This window comes from Hippocampus comes, unplaced genomic scaffold, assembly GCF_001891065.2.
Source record: "Hippocampus comes isolate QL1 unplaced genomic scaffold, H_comes_QL1_v1.1 scaffold242, whole genome shotgun sequence".
NCBI lineage: Eukaryota > Metazoa > Chordata > Actinopteri > Syngnathiformes > Syngnathidae > Hippocampus > Hippocampus comes.
The window spans coordinates 1,001,341-1,019,511 of NW_017805385.1; the positions used below are offsets into that span (position 1 = coordinate 1,001,341).

General features: G+C 41.7%; 1 protein-coding gene across 2 annotated transcripts; it reads right to left on the reverse strand.

Annotated features, from left to right (window-relative positions):
* Positions 1-1,971: 1,971 nt before the first annotated feature.
* On the reverse strand, positions 1,972-17,610 carry limd1a (LIM domains containing 1a). Of its 2 annotated transcripts, none has more exons than XM_019872957.1 (8): positions 16,001-17,610; positions 10,504-10,605; positions 6,595-6,662; positions 5,678-5,740; positions 5,179-5,309; positions 4,132-4,183; positions 3,061-3,129; positions 1,972-2,328 (listed from the first exon to the last, which is right to left on the reverse strand). In XM_019872957.1, the coding sequence occupies exons 1-8, from the start codon at positions 17,055-17,057 to the stop codon at positions 2,191-2,193; spliced, it is 1,680 nt and encodes a 559-aa protein (XP_019728516.1). In that variant the 5' UTR covers positions 17,058-17,610; the 3' UTR covers positions 1,972-2,190. The 2 variants fall into 2 exon arrangements, with proteins under 2 accessions (XP_019728516.1, XP_019728515.1); XM_019872956.1 differs by having other exon boundaries at positions 3,061-3,132.
* Between the last annotated feature and the right edge of the window lie 561 nt (positions 17,611-18,171).

The following is an 18,171-nucleotide window of genomic DNA, read 5'->3' on the forward strand; positions in this document are numbered from 1 at the left end:
AAATGGCAAATCAGGCAACCTCACAATTATGTTACACTGCAAACCAATCAATATTAACAAGGTTTTTGTGCAATATATGATTAATAGGGCACTGGAGTAAATTCATATAGGCCCCCCCCAAAAAACATGTCCTTGAAAATAAACAATTCATTGCATATTAGAAATTTCAACCTTCATAGGTGCCAAGAAAACATACTGCATTCTAAGTGCTTTCCCGAGTGCATGTGACAGAAACGATTCTACTAAGCTAAAGCTATCATCTGCATTCTTGCTTACATGATACAAAACAGAGTTCATCTTTCTTTTGTACGAGTCAAAGAGACTTTGCCTCACTGCACCTGCAGGAAAAATTTTCCTGCATGTTTGTTTCATGATAAAATATTGCATATGGAAGACAATAACTTCTACATTTTGCCCTTAACTTCAACATTTTCATGCACTCTATCCCCAAACAGATGCACTGGGAAGATGTTCTTGACAAATGCTAATGTCAAACCTTGATGATGTACAAACCGGACTGACCACAAATCAATCACAGGATTGACACAAAGAAACAGACAAACACTCACATTTGGGAGCAATTAATGGTTTTCCAATTGCACTAACGCGTGGGGAAGCTGGAGTACCTACCCAGAGACATCCCAAGCAATGGGAAAACCTGAAAATAACCCACAGGTTTGTGGCTAGAACTAATCATTTTCGATAGCACTGCGTGGTCCAGGTGTGCTGGAGCATATCCCGCAGGGGGGGTAAACCATTGCCTGACAGTCAGTCACTTGTTGGGAACCATTTACACTCGCAATCAAACCTATGGGCAATTTAGAGTTATTCATTGAACTTGGAACATTCAGGTATACTTTTATTTCAATTTTATGTGCAATAAATTTTAATTGAATCATAAAGTAAGTATACTCTGGTTTCCTCTCACATTCCAAAAACATGCATGGCTGGTTAATGGAACACTCGAAATTGTCCCTGGGTGTGAGTGTGAGCACCGATGGTTGTTCGTCTATTTGTACCCTGCGATTGGCTGGCAACCATTTGTTCCCTGCCTACTGCCCAAAGACAGATGTGATAGGCTCCAGCATGCCGGTGACCCTTGTGAGGATAAGCGGATTAAAAAATGGATGGATGGATGGATGGATCACGTAAATAATTTTCCTATATTTAAGAGTAGTATTAATGTTTAAACCGTGAATAATGTTCGAATACTGTAGACAGTTTAGGAATAAAGCATGTCTTGTTTTTGACAAACACTGATGCCTACTTTGCGACTGTGTTTTAGTATTGGTCATGATGATAGCACTCGGACAGATAAGTAATTTTTTAGCTGGTACTAGGTGGGGTACATCTTGGACAGGTTGCCAGCCAATTGTGAGAGAACATTAAAAAAAAAAAATAGAAAAAAACCCCACTCATGCTCACATTCACACAAATGGATTGATTAGTCTTCAATTAGCCTTTTTTGCAAGAAAGCCGGAGTACTTTGGAAAAATCCACACAAGCTTGGGGAGAACATGCAGTGGTGCAGAGAAGGACCTGACCCTGAACCTTTGGGCCAGGCATGTCCAGCTCTGGGCCTGAAGGGTCCTGCCTGTTTTGCAGCTCTCCCGGCTGCAACAGACCTGATTCAGATGATCAGCTCCTCAGCCAGCTCTGAAGCAGCATTAGAAAGATCCTGATTATTCAAAAATCAGGTGTGTTGCTCCTGGAAGAGCTGGAAAACAGGCAGGACAGCGGCCCTTGAGGACCGAGTTTGGACACCCCTGCTTTAGCCTGTGAGGTAGACATGCAAACTACGAGGCTACCGTGTTGCCTGCACATTTTCAATTGAACCAGCATTATACAGTAAAAGAGAAGACAGGCATATTTCTTGTTTCATCAGTGATATTTAAACCAGGATGTATTAAATGTTAGCGTAGAAGTGTGAAGCCAAAGCAGACGTTTGAAAGTGAAGCTTGAGGCATTTTGCAATGTGTCAGGTATAGCACCAAACTTTACTGTATTCAAATAACGCGCTGGAGTACGTATTGTTTTCCTTCATTATAATAGCGTTGATTCATAAGGTTTCATCAATCCATTAAGTGAAACTTCCAACAAATCCTCGACAACAAGAATTGCGATCACGCTCCAATGTGAGAGTTCTCCCCCAAAATGTCCACCAGGTGTCCCCCTCCACCCATACTGGCGTTAATAGGAGGCGCTGCTGGCCAAAGAAGAGGAGCTGCCTGGCTCAATGTGCTTCAAGTGGCAGGAGTGGCAGAGAAGGTGGCCATTCAGAGGGTAGCAGCGGTGACCCTCTTCATCATTCAGCTCCATCTTACAGTCCTGAAAGGAACAAACGGCCCTCAACGATGAGGCATATCCCCAAGAAGCATCATCATTTCTTCTACAAAGGTTGCATATTTACTCATGAAGGAAGATGAATAGAAGCAAGACTAAATCACATTTCGCGCAGAAATCAAGTAAAACGACGAGAGTCATGATGAGATAATGCATCAGAGCTTGGCTCGACTCAGTGGTATATAATTATTGTCACGGCTGTAATTAAGATCAGGGATCATTATGATGTCTAATCATGAGCCCATTTAGAGCAGGGGTCCCCAACCACCGGTCCGTGGACCGGCACCGGGCCTTGGCCCATCAGAGGTGGCAGAAATGTGTGTGACACTAGCCAATAGGTGCCCCCTTTCGAACATTGATTGACATATTTATCATTCCTGATTGGTCCATTTCATAGTGATTCTCTGTGTTATTTTATTTTATTCTACATGTGTTGGACAGTAAAATAAGACTTTGAAATTAATGGGAAAAAAAAATCTATGTGAATAAGATGTTTAATTACGCTTAATTATTTTTGTTGTCAGTGTCAGTGCTTTAAAACTGGCAATTTTAAAACATGGTCGCTGGTCCGTGAAGAGGATGTAATTGTCTCAACTGGTCCGGTCCACAAAAAGGTTGGGGACCACTGATTTAGAGGGCCTGGCATGAAGCCCCTATCAGTGTTTTTGTGTTAGCAGAGAATCCACATTGCAGTCTTGGCAGAGTGTTATTACCCACCTCACAGTGATAGCATTCCACATGATAGTCTTTGTCCATGGAAACGACACGGACGGTCTCATCAGAGCCCTGCTGAGACATTGACACAAATGAAGCCCATCGACTCAGAGGACACCTCAGCCTCACTGTATGACCTCGGAGCTCAAACTGGTGTTTATTGTACTTTTGAGCCAACAACATTCACGCCAAGTTGCTCCAAAAGTCGTTTTTTTTTTCTTTTTTGTTTTGAGAAATAGCTCTTGAAATTTGATTCCAGCAAAGTCCGGTGCCAATTTGGGACATTGTGTTGCTTTTGCAAACATGTCTTGTTACGCTTCCTTTCTTCTCATGCTGAAATTAGAAAATACATATTTAGGCAATTAACGTGCACTAAGGACATTACAATTCATCACTGAACTGATTGAATAGTCAAGTCAAGTCAATAGAGGAACTTCAGTCAAACGCCAATCTCCAATATCAATAATCAATCATTGGCCCGTGGGTCAAATTCGACCATACTCGTCATTTTAGCTAACCCGTGAAAGCATGCCACAATTTTTGGACATGTTCTCACATGTAATTATTTTAATATCTATAATTTCTCGTGAAACAATGAATCACAAAAAGTAACTGTACTTGAGTAGACTCTTCAGATATTTGAACTTTACCAGAGTCTTTATTTTGACAATTTTAGTTTTACTCATTACATTTGAAAACAGATATCTGTACTTTCTACTGTGAACATTTGTCAAAATCGACTAGTTAAAAAAAGAGAGAAAGATAAGGTCAATCACTGGTGATATCATGATTGCTTGAGACTCGGGGTCTTATAAGTCCGTTTGGTGATCATTTTCGGGGAGGGGGGATAAATGCAAATTGTGCATCTGGTTTCACTGTGCATAACTGACTTAAACATAAACGTATATGTTCATTTATTCATGCCAGGACATATGTGACAAGAATATCTACTTAATCTACTTAAATCAAGAGCGTGAGTACCTTTGCCACCTCTGCATGTGACTGAAGTCTTTAACAAGTCACCCAACCACAATAAAGGACATGAGCTAAAAGCTCGTAGTAAGACATGTTTACCTCAGATGGAAGAATGGGCTGTTTACAAGAGGCACATTTGGGAGCCAGGACCCTGGAAAATGGAATCAAGAAAAAAACCTTAAATAGATTTGCTTTAACTTGTATTACAGTGCTAAACTGAGCTCATCTAACTACAGAGCGTTCATTCCACGCTTGATGTCTCTCCCAGCCTTTCAAGTTGAGCCACAGTCTTTTGCCTCTTCGGTCAGATTAGATTCAGAATCTTGATCTGACTGAGCAGATGCCAGTTCTGCAGATGTCATGGCTCGCTGACAAACGTGATCCAGAAAGAATGATCAGATAAAAAAAAAAAAATGTTTATACGTGAGCACATGGCGAGAAGCGGGGAGTTAAAACAAACAATGTCTTGGTGTGCGCAGGCTCGACTATCGACCAGGGGTCAACTGTGCACTCAGACCGTGGCGAGAACACTTAGGCCTGTCAGACTCTGCTTAGCTGCGTACATGTTGTCGCAAGCAGCCTGCCAACAGCTGTCGGGGTTGTGGTAGCCAGCTTTTGGCTGGCTTCATGAGTAATTTGTACAGCTGAACAATATACTGTTAGCGTGAGAATGACTCCAGAGCATGATTTCGGATTCGACAGTCACCTAAATTTTATTTTCTCCAGGAAGATTTCTACCTATAATCCGCTGGTTTCAAAGCCCAAAAACCCCCACCTGGGAATCATGGAATAATTACATTGAGTCATTTTGACCACATCTAAGAGTCATTTTTCTATAATTATAATGTAGCACTTTGGGGATAGCTGTGCTTTGCAACTGAATATAGCAGGCTTGGCTTCTGGAACGAGTGAGGGTGGTTATTACATCATGACAGCATGAGGCAGGCAAAATGTTAAATCAGGAACAGACAACAGTTGATGCATTTTGCCGGAAATACAGGAGAATGGAAATTAAATGCTGAAGTCATCTCTTCTCTGCAGGTGCTTGAGATCACCTTTTGCATAGCCTTAAACCTTGTTTTTTTTCCACGCAGACATCAAAATTGATGCCAGGTCGATACTGTTAGCTGAAAGAGTGATACCCACCTGTGGTAGTCTTCAACACAGTAGATCTTATTTTCTGTGTCCACAGTAAAGGGCACGCCGTCGAGGCTCTCATTACAGATAACGCAGCGGAAGCAGCCCGGGTGGTACGACCTCCCGAGAGCCTGCAGGATCTGGAGGGGAAAAAAATAGTACAGAAACAAAATTAGCCCAGGATGTAGCACATTGATATTTCTATTTGATTGCACCATTTCCAGCACCATACAGATGCCAAAGAACCAAGGTGCCAAAGAATACAAGTGTATCATGAGAGAAAATCAGGGGCGCATGAGGACAATATGAAATTCCATTTAATTTGTCAAATAAATGAGAAAAAGTACAATTGAAATGCTTAGCCACCAGGCCCAGATTTCACACTGAGTGAGTAATTCTGCATTCATACTTTTTGACATTATTTGTTTGGTGGTGGAGCGTGAGATTTTTCTCATGTAAAATGAGTGCCTCGGCTTGATGAAGGTTGAGAAACACCACAAACACTTACCATGTCCATGATAAGGTGACCACATGCATTGCACTTGTCAGCTGACTGCTGGAAACCTGAGTACTTTACAAAAAGACAAGACAGTCAGGGTTTTCAAGACAAAGAGAAAAAATAGTGAGTGCGGTTATTTTATAACGTCTGCACGGAACAGCTTTCATTCCGGTGAGGAAAAAAAAACACTTTCACAGTCAGTGTGGCGTGGTTTCTTGGACTTGACTTACTTGAAAGAAAACCAGATATAATTGAATAATATTTATCAAATTGGCAAGAGTGAGAAGAACGTTACAAATATTCAAACTTGTGATGGAGTGCTGATGAGATGAGACACATTTGGAGCTATAGTTTGAGTAGCCAATAAGAATTCTGGAAAATTTGCAAAAAAAAAAAAAAAAGCCAAAACACTATTTTTCATTCTAGTTAAATACCAGTAATTATCTCTGTGGATTTAAACTGTATTAGCTAACAATCAAATCAGTACATGCATGGGCAATTTCTCCATCAGTTTTACTAGACTGGTGTCAATACATACAACCGCCCTAACACCCAGTAAGGTTTACCAGCTTCTCAAGTTCCTGACCTCCTCCCAACCTCTCCAAAGTCTAATTTTAAAGTGGGACTGATATATTAGGCTGGCAACTTTGAAAAGATTGTTTGATGTGCGTCTCATCATTTATCAATCTGCATGGCCGAAAATGAATGAAGCTCATGTTGTATGATTCAGTTCAATATTATTATTGCTTCAAGAGGATGAGAATAATACTGTACATTTTGATTTCAAGTGCTGCAAAAGTAAAAAGTCCTGTCCAGTAAAGATATACTGTACCACTATCTACAGGGGCAGTCAGTAGATTGACCAACTGCTGTGAAAACAATACTTTTGCTTGGCGGAGGTGCAGCTGAGTGTACATCGAACTCACCAGAAAGTCCTCTTCACAGAAAACCCTTCCACCAACATAGTAGAAAGCCTTTCCTCTGAGCCTTCGACCTGCAAAAAGTCAAATCCATGTACATTTACACGTCTTTGATCATGTACCACATACTGTAGTTGGGGCACAGAGCAAGTTGCAGGCAGACAAAAAACACATCTGGGTCCAACATGTGGGGAGAAAATCACCAAATCAAATTACTGGACAGGTGCGCGGAGAAAACAATCTCTTCCTCTGGAATGCAATGCATCAACAGATCAAAACCCAAAATGACCTGGTGTACTTCTTGTCGTCTCTCTATATGCTGGTTGTACAGTACTTTCTTTCAAGCTCCCTCAGTACTTCTGCAGGCTGAATCTGACTCACAAACAGCAAAGCATGCACGCTGCCTTCAGATGGCTACTCCTGTGCAAGTCCCACAGGAAGGGGGAACATTCTTTACATTTTTTGGCAATGGAAGGTGTGGGAGTGGGGGAGCGACAGGAGAGGGGGTGTTTATTTTGCACTTTTTATCAGCCAATCAGAGTTGGGCTCGACCCCGGAATCTTTATTCTTCATCTTACCAAGACAATCTGGACAACAGGGCCCTGCTTGTTTGTGAAAGTCTGTCTGTGGCCTTATGACAGTAGGGTCGAACCCTGCGCTTGCAGTTTGGCACCCGTGGATTTGAAGATTTTCTTTTATTTTTTTCTATTCAATATTTAAAAAAAATATTGTTTTGTTTATTTTTACTATTAATACTATTATTTTTACTTCAGTCCATTCCCCTCCCTCCCTTTTTCTTTGGAAAGCATATATTGAATTTTTTTCTGTGATTTTGAAGAATATTTGGGGTTTGCATAAATAAAAAAATCAGGAAAACTGCCGAATGCGTTTCAATGGGCAACAATTAGATGCAAATTTTCACGAATCGCGTGCCGGATCGATCCCTATGCCCTGCAAATAAAGGGGGTTGACAATACAATGTTATGTAACTCAGCCACCCAAAAAAGTGTTAGGACAAGAGTACTTTAGAAATCAATCATGTTTGAAGGCTTTGAGTAAGTGTGTGGGTGAGAGACGGGAGGGCAGGTCATCCTAAACTATGCAGAAGCACCACACATAAAAGGGCAAGTCAATCAAGCAGTTGCAACCCCGAATATATTCCCCTTCTAACTGACCTCCGATACACACACTTTTACATTATTAAAACAATTAAATTCCTTTTTGTCTATTTTGTCCATAAATCTCCAAGCTGCTCCTGGTCGTTACCTGAGCCCTTAGTCCAGGGGTAGGGAACTCCGGTTCCTCGAGAGCCAAATCCTGCCTGTTTTAGATCACTCCCTACTCCAACGCATCCGATTCAAACGATCAGCTCATCAGCAAGCTCAGTAGAAGCCTGAAACGATCATGATCAATTGAACGAGGTGCGTTGGAGTCGGGAAAGCTCTAAAACAGGTAGGATATGGCTCAGGAGGAACCGGAGTTCCCTAGCCCTGCCTTAGTCTTTGTGATGTCATTTTCAATTGACAGCAAGTGGCAGTAGGCAAAATGGTAGCTCCCTGAGATTCTGCATAAATCATATTCCACTAACACCATATTAAACAGAATACTGTGTTTAGACTAGCAGGGAGGCGTCGAACTTATTACTGAAAAAACAATTCTGACTTGACTTCCCCTTTAAGGAATGCATGTCCCCCCGTTTGAAAATGGCGAGATCAGATGTGTTATGAATGTATTGTTGACATTTTTTTATTATTATTATTATTATTATTATTATTATTATTATTACTGTAGTACTGAATGTGCTTATATGTTAAGTGTCCCACTTCACGCTGTAAAAAAAAAAAAAAAAAAAAAAGGGATCACAAAATAACTGAGGGCAGAGAAGCTATGCTATGTTGTGGATGAAGAAATTGATGTGGACCACTTTTTTTTTTCCACATCAGGATTTTCCTACCGGGATATAAACATTTACATAACCACAGACATGACATGGGATTTTTTTTTGTTTGTTTGTTTCTATTCTAATTTGTGGTCACAGTATACTGCAGAGTTAACACTGACACAAAATGATCATTTCTGGACATGAAATAGATAAAAAAATATATATATAACAGATAAGTTCCATGTGCCATCTTTCAATTTTGAACACCTGCTCCTCCAAAGGTCTTTGCACACCCCTGTTGGACAATTCTATGGAGGAGGCCATTTCCTCACCCTTGATCAAATTTCTTCCATTTTCACTTGCTGAGGGTATAATACCCATCTTCCAAATCTTTTGCATACATAGCTTAAGTAGTAGAGTAGTTCCTCTCCTTCTCTTTCCTGCATTTTTTTATCCCAGTCAGTCTGAGCAGGAATGCTCTGAGCTTTGCGAAAAGGATAACAGCTTTATTAAAGTCAGAAGGTAGGGCTAACTGCGGGAAAAGGACCATACTGAGCTGCATGTCCATAAAAATGTAAATGAGATGATTGAAAGAACAAAAGGCAAGGACGTTTTCTCATTAAGGCCTTTTATAAATTCCCTTATGCAATCCTATTCAGAAATAAAAGCAATTTAGTGACCAGCTTTTGAATGATTTTCACATCCCACTAGAGCAGGGATCTGCAATGAAAAGTTAAAAAGGTCCAGTGCAGGAAAATGTCTTCAAGCTGGAGCCCAGAACAACTTAACATATATCATGCGTTATAATTCAGTACAATTTACCAATCGGTGTCAAGTAAAATTAAATAAGACCATTGTACAGCCTTACAATGCTATTTATTGTTGATTTTCACACGGGAATTTCAAGGACGACAAAATGTGTGTTTTTTCCAATTTATTTATTATTAAATTATTTATTATTATTAAAGTTGGCTCTTAAAATTACAAACGTCAACAATTAATGCTTATGAAGTAGACAGCTTTAAGTGTGTGCTGTTTACTCTGATTTTTTTCCCCCAGGACTTCTTTCCTCACCTTTTGCTTATCTCTCGCTCACTCACTCACACACGCACGCACGCAGCACGCACGCACGCGCTCAATCATGAAGCTGCTCTGAATAGATGACTTAATTTACAATCCACACACTGTATTTAATGTGTGCATGCAATTACTTCTGTAATGACCAGAAGAGCTGACAGAACAATCTTCAAGTTAGAATAAGACACCTATAAATGCCCACTGTTGGAACAATTTTATAAAATAATCGATATAACCGGTCTGGGTCCATATCAAGCCCCAGAGTTGGCATATTGAGGACAGTTCCACTTGAGTCTCAGGCCACATACTGTATTTTGTGTACTGTGTACATGACATAATGAAAGCAAAAAGGGAGATGAGAGTGCTCCCTTGCGTGTTCACTGGTACTGCCAACAGTTTTGTTTTTCTGATTCTCTGTCATCTTGACGCGAACTGCGGTGCCCGCGCTCATCGACAAGACTTGTAACAAACCAGCAAGTTGTCTTGGATCATGATGGGATGTTGAACAAAAAGTCTTGTCTAAGGTAGAGTATGTATAGTACTCTTACTGCCTAACTGCATATCTGTACTGCTGTTGGTACATCCATGAATACACACCATATATTGTAGCTGTGCATGCATATGCATACTTCTCTGTACGCGGTCCCAATGAATGGTCTACACACTGGTTCCGCACTGTACTCTTGTTGTGTCCAGCTGAAATAACAGCACCCAGTGTGCTCCTGGAGCTCAGCCTCCTGAGGGGCCCCATGCCTGCATTCCTCCCCAGCCGAAATGCTTTTTTTTTCCTGGGGGGTACCTCACAGCATGCTTCCACATTGAGCAAGCTACGAAAGGTATTTGATGGATAAACTATTCTCAACCCCACTTTAGACAAGGTGACAGTGTGTTTGAATTGAAGTCACGGTAAAGAAACTTCGTGTTATGTGTGTGTGTGTGTGCGCGTGTGTACTTACTGCAGGCACTGCAGGTGAAGCAGTTGTCATGGTAGAGGCTACCCATTGCCTGACATGCCTGGTTGGCTCCATACACGGCCTTGGTGCACTTAACGCAGACTCCTGAGAAATGGCACAAGTAGCAAGAAGACACATTGAAACTGTTTGCCACAGCAAATTACTGCAGAAGGTAATTTATATAATGACCTTTGAATGCTCAGTAAGGGTTTGCTGTTACTAGCACTTACACATAGTGTTCATTCGAGGTCCTGGCAAAAACTAGCGTGAAAGCGCTGATCCGTATTAAAAGAGGCAGAAGCAACAGAGACTCCGAGGGGGGGAAGCATTCAATTTAGGACAGGAAGCTAGTTAGCATGCTGTGTCATGACAAAAAAGAAATATCCCGTTTTGCTTATTTGATTTGGCTCAGGGACCGAGAAGTCTGTTAATGAAACACTGATAAAAATCAAAGGCTGCCTCCTTTCAGAGGACTCACTGCCAGTGGCTGTGTGGTGGGTGGATTGGGCTGTGGGTGGGGACGTGCGCTTGCATCATACGCGCAACGAAAATGAAGAATATTAAAAATGGAAGATGAAAATGCTTGAGAGCAAGCCAACCAGACAACATAACCTGTCTTTTTTTTGGAGTGTGGAGTTATATATTGATCATATAGAAACCTGACCACAAGTTACAGCTAGGAATAATTCCTACATCTATCTGGTTTTAAAACAAACAAATAATAGTTTTCATCTTACTCGTTGTCTTGTTACACTTAAGTCTATAATGTATCCTGTGATGTGATAAAACAGCAGACAGTATGGGACAAAGTTGAGCACAAATCCTCAATGTCGGGTGGCTGTATCGATCACAAATGCTATAAGTGGACAATCAATAAAACGTAACAAGAAAGTCAGGACTGTGTGTGTGTCTCTTGCACTGGGTGGTTCTGCGGTTATTTGTGAGTGGGTGTTTTTTATAGAAAAACTCCCTGGTGACAGGGCAGCCCATGCAGGCCAGCCCGCCCCTGGTCCTCATCTGACACACACACACACAAAGAAACTTCTGTTTCCACTGCATCCAACACACATGACACGTCAGCCTCCACTCAAAAACACACACTTGCATTTAGTCCACTTTTTCAGCCGGTGTCGCAAAAATAAATGTTAAAAGACAATATATATTTGGATTTCATGTATTTCAGTGTGGTGTTTCCTAGTGCTGCTACTGATGGAACTCATCCTCGGGGGACGCCAACGGCTCAAAAAAAGATTTAGAGATAACAGGGAAATTATTGGAGCGCGGAGGAATGTTGCTCTTATGTAAGCCATTTTGTTTAGATGACAACATTGTACAGTTTCCTGACCACAAACTGATGAGCTGAAGAAAAGTTTTCAGTCATAAAATGTTGACTGAACTCTATGAACCAACACGGTAGGCATCGAACAGTGAGAGGGTTCCGAGATGTCACTACAGGAAATTCCATACACCTTTTGACAGTGATTCAAGGTCATGACTCCTTTAAGTAGACTTATCTGCAATTCAGAAGTCCCCACGAATACAACCACGTATTAAAAGTACTGATTTAATGCTGGCAACCTCCTCTCAGGTTGGGCCGCTGCATATGTACTTTTGGCCAGTGTCCCATGTTCCAAAACAGTGAGGTTATTCATACGACCGGCTGCTCGCTTCAAATGGAGGAGGGGGAGCAAAACATTAACCCAAGAAATACCCCCCGCCCTGCAAACCCACTGTCCACACGCACCTCGGGAGCTCACAGGCATTATTTCTCATCTAGTTGGACTTCCGGTAATGACCTTCAAATCAACTACGAGAATATTTTTGTTTATTTTAACAAAATGACACAGCAAGACAGTATGCATCCCAAAATCCTGTGCTCTTATGGGAGGTCCAACGCGGACCGTCGCCATCATTTGCTAACTACCGCATGAACGGCAACCACGAGACTTGAAATTTTAAAAAAGTTAAAGCTAAAATAAACATGCTTTAAATTTGACCTCCCACAGAGTAAAGAGTTGTTAGCAAATTTAACAACCCTGCCAAATTTGCACGATGAACAAATCATGAGCCTACATGATTTGTTCATTCAATTTTGTGAAAATTGGCTAATTGGCAGATGAAGGAGAACAGGACACGTTTCAGTTCCTCCACAAAATTGACTTGATTCACAATGTGTGTGAGCATAAGCAAGTGCCGCAATATTAATTGTTATTAGTGGTATCAGCTGATCAAAGCATTGTCAACTACATAGACACATGTTTACATCCTCGAGTTGTAATATCACCAATCGCCACTAGATGGCAGAAATGTCTTCATTGCACTTAAACTTGGTCTAATACTGCCATATGCGACAATGTGATTAAGCCTAATATTTTTTTTTTTTTTTTTTTGCGAATTTGGAATGATATGCAGGAGAAACATAGGACCTAAATAACATTACAATTTTGAGTGAGTTTATTTTTTGTGGAAAAATGAAAAAAAATAAGTTCTTGCACTGAATGTTGGTTTCTTTTTCAGCGTTTTTTTGCCATCCTTGAATGGTAATTTTCATGCAAGAGGCGATTGCACTGGGGAAAAAGACAAAAAAAAAGTACAGTATGTGGTTATTCTGTTTGCTTCAAACCATTTGTTGTTGGGTCAGGATAGATGATCTTGCATACATACAATGAAAAACATATTACCAAAAATAAAATACATGAAGAGGACATGGTCTGTCCATATTTGAAATAGAATTTTTGTCGTATGTCTGGTTAGGAAGTGCATGGGTCTGCGTGCCCCTCCAGTAGCACTGATGAAAAATTGTGGCCACCGCCAGCATTTAAATTGCCCATCCCTCAGCCCAGGCCATCATCTTCTCTGTATGCGGCCATAAATCATATAACAATCTAAAACACTGAAGAAAAGTGAATAGAGTGAGTTCGACCAGGCTAGTCAAGGTAACTGGCTGGTTAAGAGAGTTTACAGTACATATGTTGGACTAACTGTCTTCCTTGAGCCATCCCAACGTTTTGTGGCAAGGAGATACATAGTATTTTGCATAATCCTGCTAAATAACAAACACGTGAAAACATGGGATTAAAAAAAAAAAAAACACATTTACCAGGCTTGGACTATATTCATCAGACACAGTGACATGCCTGGGAGGGGATCACAATCACAGGCCCTCCAAAATCTTGCCGGAAAAGAAGCCAAGAATCCCTGGGAAGCATTCCAGTCAACAGCAGGATGGGGTAAATCAATCCTCCAGCTCCACGCAACAAAACACTCAACTAAATTAGTGTGTTCATGTGTGGGGAAAGTTGAAAGAAAAGGGCAGATGCAACAACAGGATGACCTACCACTTATTTTGCTATTCGACATATTAATCTCTAGACAAAGAAGCACCCACCCACTCATGTTTGCGTTTGTCTCTTTGTCTGTTCAGCTGCTCCACTGCCACCTCGAAAAAGGCCTTCGTTTTAAGAGCTGTAACACTCATTTCTAAAATGCCTTGCACTCATTCTCCAGATATTCCTTTCCTGGCCTCATTTTCCCAGTAATTCCAGCTGCAGTTCTGTTAGTGTACGGCTCACCGGATTGGCTCAGGCAGGACAATTTCAGTCATACAGATTTATTGTATTATTTTTGCATGTATTGGGAAATATCATCCTCTTCTACTCTGGAGAGGACAAGCACCCAATTTCCCACAAAGTCTTTGTGACCCATTCACAAATGAATTGATCTTTTTACAAAAAGTGTGGAAAATAACTTGTTTTATGATCAGCCTACACATTACTGACGTTGCACCAGAGCATGACTCAGAAGATGAGCTGTGTCCTGGTGGAGAGTGCGGGACTGTGTGTGGTGATGTGGGAATAAGAAAAAAAGATACACTACTTTAAAAAGCATTTCCTCTGGTGGGCTGCAAACAGCATCGCTCTCCCACACATTTGTCATATTCACATGCTCAGCCATTTGTGAGCCTTGTTGTGACAGTGACGTACGCCAGAACATCTTCTCTTACACATCAGTATGCGCACATGCGGGGACTGAGGGGTACAACCGTGACATTCCACCAGGAAGTTCCTGCAGGCGAGTAAGCACGATTGGGTGTATGGAAAAGTGTAAGAAAACAAGGTGCTGAACAGTTTCCAGCGTGATATCCGATATCATAAGATCAATTTGGGCCCACTGCTGTGTCACCAAATAGCATCTCCTAGCTCAACAAAGGCCTGATCTTCAAACAGCGAGAGAGCACATGAGCAAAAGGCTTTCATCGTAAAAAACACATCTGCAGACTATCCTATCTTGCTTGCCGACTTAGTGGATGATGGACAACCCTGCCAAGTGTCTTGCCAGCGCATTTGTCACTGAAATTAATACTCGCACAAAAATCAATCTGGTTAGCCAGTAATGGACTACGGAGAAGTCCAACGCAAATGGGTGACTCTAAGCTAAAAATAAACTTGCGTGACCTCAAAATTTGGTGTAGGTAAACCCTGATGCGGTTTGTGTTTCAATCGCGGGGAAAGTAGGCCGCATGACGATAGATGTTAAATGGTGTGACACAGCAGCATGTCACCCGCCAATGAAGTCTACAAAAAGAGGACACTGGAAACAAAGGGCTACAGTTACACCATATGGTTCAAGCGATTCAATTCTGAGTTGAAATCCGATAGCTTTGTAGGTGTCGGAGGTGCAGTGTATTGCTGTCGGCATTTTTAGTCACTGCTAGTCACGCACAGCATATTTTAATGGTATAGCGACTGAACTGCTCCACTAATCAACAATGAGCAATGGTTTAAGTCATCTACTGTAAGTGCCATGGCCTCGGGATGCTTGGAAGCCTGACTGACCAATATTGAGCCAAACAGGTATTGTGCAGTGGGAAGGTGGTCTGAAAAAACCCAATACATAAATAATGAGATTTCTTTGTGGCAGCAACATTACACTCTGACTACAAAGTCAATACTGTACTAGATGAAGCATTATTCACTCAAGACACGAGTTATTGATGTGGCCTTAAAATCTTTACACCCTCAGAAAAAATGTCCACTTCTTCCATTTTAAGGGAACCGCATCTGGGAAGTGAGTGTCTAATCGTTTCAAAAAGACGCCAAATTAAAAAAAAAAAAAACATAAAAGAGGATCGTCTCTGGATTCCAAAAAGTACAATTAAAAGAAAATGTGTTATCTTTGATGTCTGCCTGACTAGCTGAAGGCATTTTATCAGCAGGGAAAAGATTAAAGAGTGACGGGGGAGCACCAGGATACCCTTCAAGTTATGAAAGAGAAATGTCTGGAGTGACATGATTGATGACAAGCATGATAATTGTGTGTGTGTGTGTGTGTGTGTGTGTGTGTGTGTGTGTGTGTGTGTGTGTGTGTGTGTGTGTGTGTGTGTGTGAGAACAAGAAATGAAAAGCCAGTTAGTTTGTTAATGCTCTGAATTTCTGGGTGGGCAATGTTATTTTTGGAAAATTATGAACTTGAGGGATTAGTATTGATTTTGATATCTTACCAAAGTAGTCAGCTTTTGGTTGAGAACTCATCTCCTTTTCCAGACGATTCGTGAGGGCCTCTAATTTGACTTCAGCAGCTGACGGGCTGTGTTCTGGTGGTGGCTCTACAGGCTTAAAGGAAGACGCTTCAGCACCAATGGCCTTCCCAAAGCTTGGTATCTGACTCTGATCTTGACTCTGGCTGAAGCTTTTGGAGACAGAAGCGACCTGGACTTTGGTTTGAGGTGCTTCAGAAGACACTTGAGAGGAAGCCACCGCTGGGCCATTCTGACTTGAAAATGTTTTTGAAGTCAGAGAAGATGGTGCATAGTGAGCTGCAGTGTGTATGGAAGGTAAATTGGCCCCTCCTGTGAAGGCACTGAGGGGCAGTGAGGGAATGAGGTCTGTTTTTTCCTTAGGAAAAGATGAAGAAGTTGGACTCTTGTTAGATGAGAAGGGGACATCCGGGTTCTGTAATGGTGGAGGACTGATCATGGTTGGAGATGCAGACTGGCGCTGTTGTGGGGATGAGGCCCGTGGAACCGGATGACGAGTGTGCATGGGTGCACTGTGAAAAGCATTTCCTGGGCCGAGGGCGGCAGGGGTGGTGTTCTGGTACAAATGTAGGTCTGAGCGCTCCTTATTAGCGGAATTGTTTCCGTAGCCATATGCCCTGCTGACTAGAGGCTCAGGCTGAATGGCTGCGTGATTCTTCTGGCCATCAAACTGTGAAGAATGACCTCCAGACGATAAAGGACCAGATAGTATTGGAGGTTTTGCAGCAGCTTCACCTTGCTGCCTGGAGCTATTGATGGGTGGCCGATCTTTCGTGTAATATGCGTTGTTGAGACCCCCATTCATCCTTAAGGCCTGGTTGTTTCTTGCCATTTCCTCTTGGTGTTTCTGCATGTGTATTTTAGTCATTTTTGAAGCAAAAACTCTTCTAGTCTCTTCAAAATCAGGATTATTCCCTGCATCCCTCTTTGTTCTAAATAAACCATCTCTAGATGCTTCATACATGTTTAAATCTTCTATAAACTTACTTGCCTCCAGTCCTAAATCCTCGTATTTATCCATTTTGGAGATGCTGTGGTCGAGTCAAAAAGTTTAGATACTGTAAAAAGTCCAGAAAAAAAGTGAAGTCTAAATTTACAGTCCTTCAGCTAGCGGTTTTGACGGGGGAAAACAAATCCACACTCAGGTTCAAACTTTTCTCCGTTACATCCAAATTTGTAGTTCCAAGTTTCGGTTCAGACTACTCCTCGGAGCGTCTTTGCGTGTGTCAACTTCGTCGCGAACAAGCCACCGTCTGTCTGTCTTGTCTTCTTTTCAACTAGTCGATCCCAGCTCCGATAGCCGGTGGGCAATGGTCCCCCCTCCTCTTTCCTCTCGCCGTTCGCCCGCCTCACTCACGAACTCACTCACTGTTGGTCTTTGCGCGGGTGACCCATTGAAAAAACTTTCAACTCCTTACGCTGTCAACAAAAGTCATTCAAAGTACTTTGAGCAGACGTTCAGTTGTAATTAAGTGGTTTGTTTGGCCGGAACGGACGGTCCGCCGGGCCTGGGTCCTCGCCACCGTCGTACGTGTCAGTTTGAGCGCAGCCGGTGGACTGTTAGGACTGGAAACAAGGAGCAGTTTGTTTTTAAAGGCACAGTGCTGCTTTTTAATTGTGACCACAACCACGGCAACACTCACGTGGTCACGGTAAATATAATCGAGACGCGTCCGAAACATCAACGACGCGACTTTGTGAGGCAAATGTTAAACCACTTTCTATTTTAATGGCCAACGGACTTCCATCCATATTGTGTGGTCAGAATTAACTGAGTTGCAGAAAAACGTTCAATTTTTCCGTCATTGGACCGAATTGGGATTAGTTTACATTTGTGTGGTGATTAAAATCGAAAACTATTTGGGAAACATTCATATTACATTATTTAAAGTTAGGATAGCAACATAAAATTTCATAGACATAATTTCCCCTGCTCTCAACATAACGGTGATTCCAGAACCCACCAATTCATTTCAAATCTATGTCTACAAAAATGAAACATGCACTTTTCTAAAATACAGTTTATCTGAGACAAAATGCATTCTCCATTCATAGCCTTACGAGGGAAAGTATTTTGTGTGCAATTTTTTGTGAATTTACCCCCCCCCGCCCCCCCAGAAAATGGTATTGTATAA

What these genes read in the sequence shown, in the direction of transcription:
- limd1a (XM_019872956.1), bottom strand. Translation starts at nt 17,057, where the DNA reads ATGGATAAATACGAGGATTTAGGACTGGAGGCAAGTAAGTTTATAGAA. An exon ending in TCTGTGAAGAGGACTTTCTG is followed by an intron (nt 5,741 to 6,594) that starts GTGAGTTCGATG and finishes CTTTTTGTAAAG; the next exon opens with TACTCAGGTTTCCAGCAGTC. An exon ending in TGGAATGCTATCACTGTGAG is followed by an intron (nt 2,329 to 3,060) that starts GTGGGTAATAAC and finishes TGTTCCTTTCAG; the next exon opens with GACTGTAAGATGGAGCTGAA.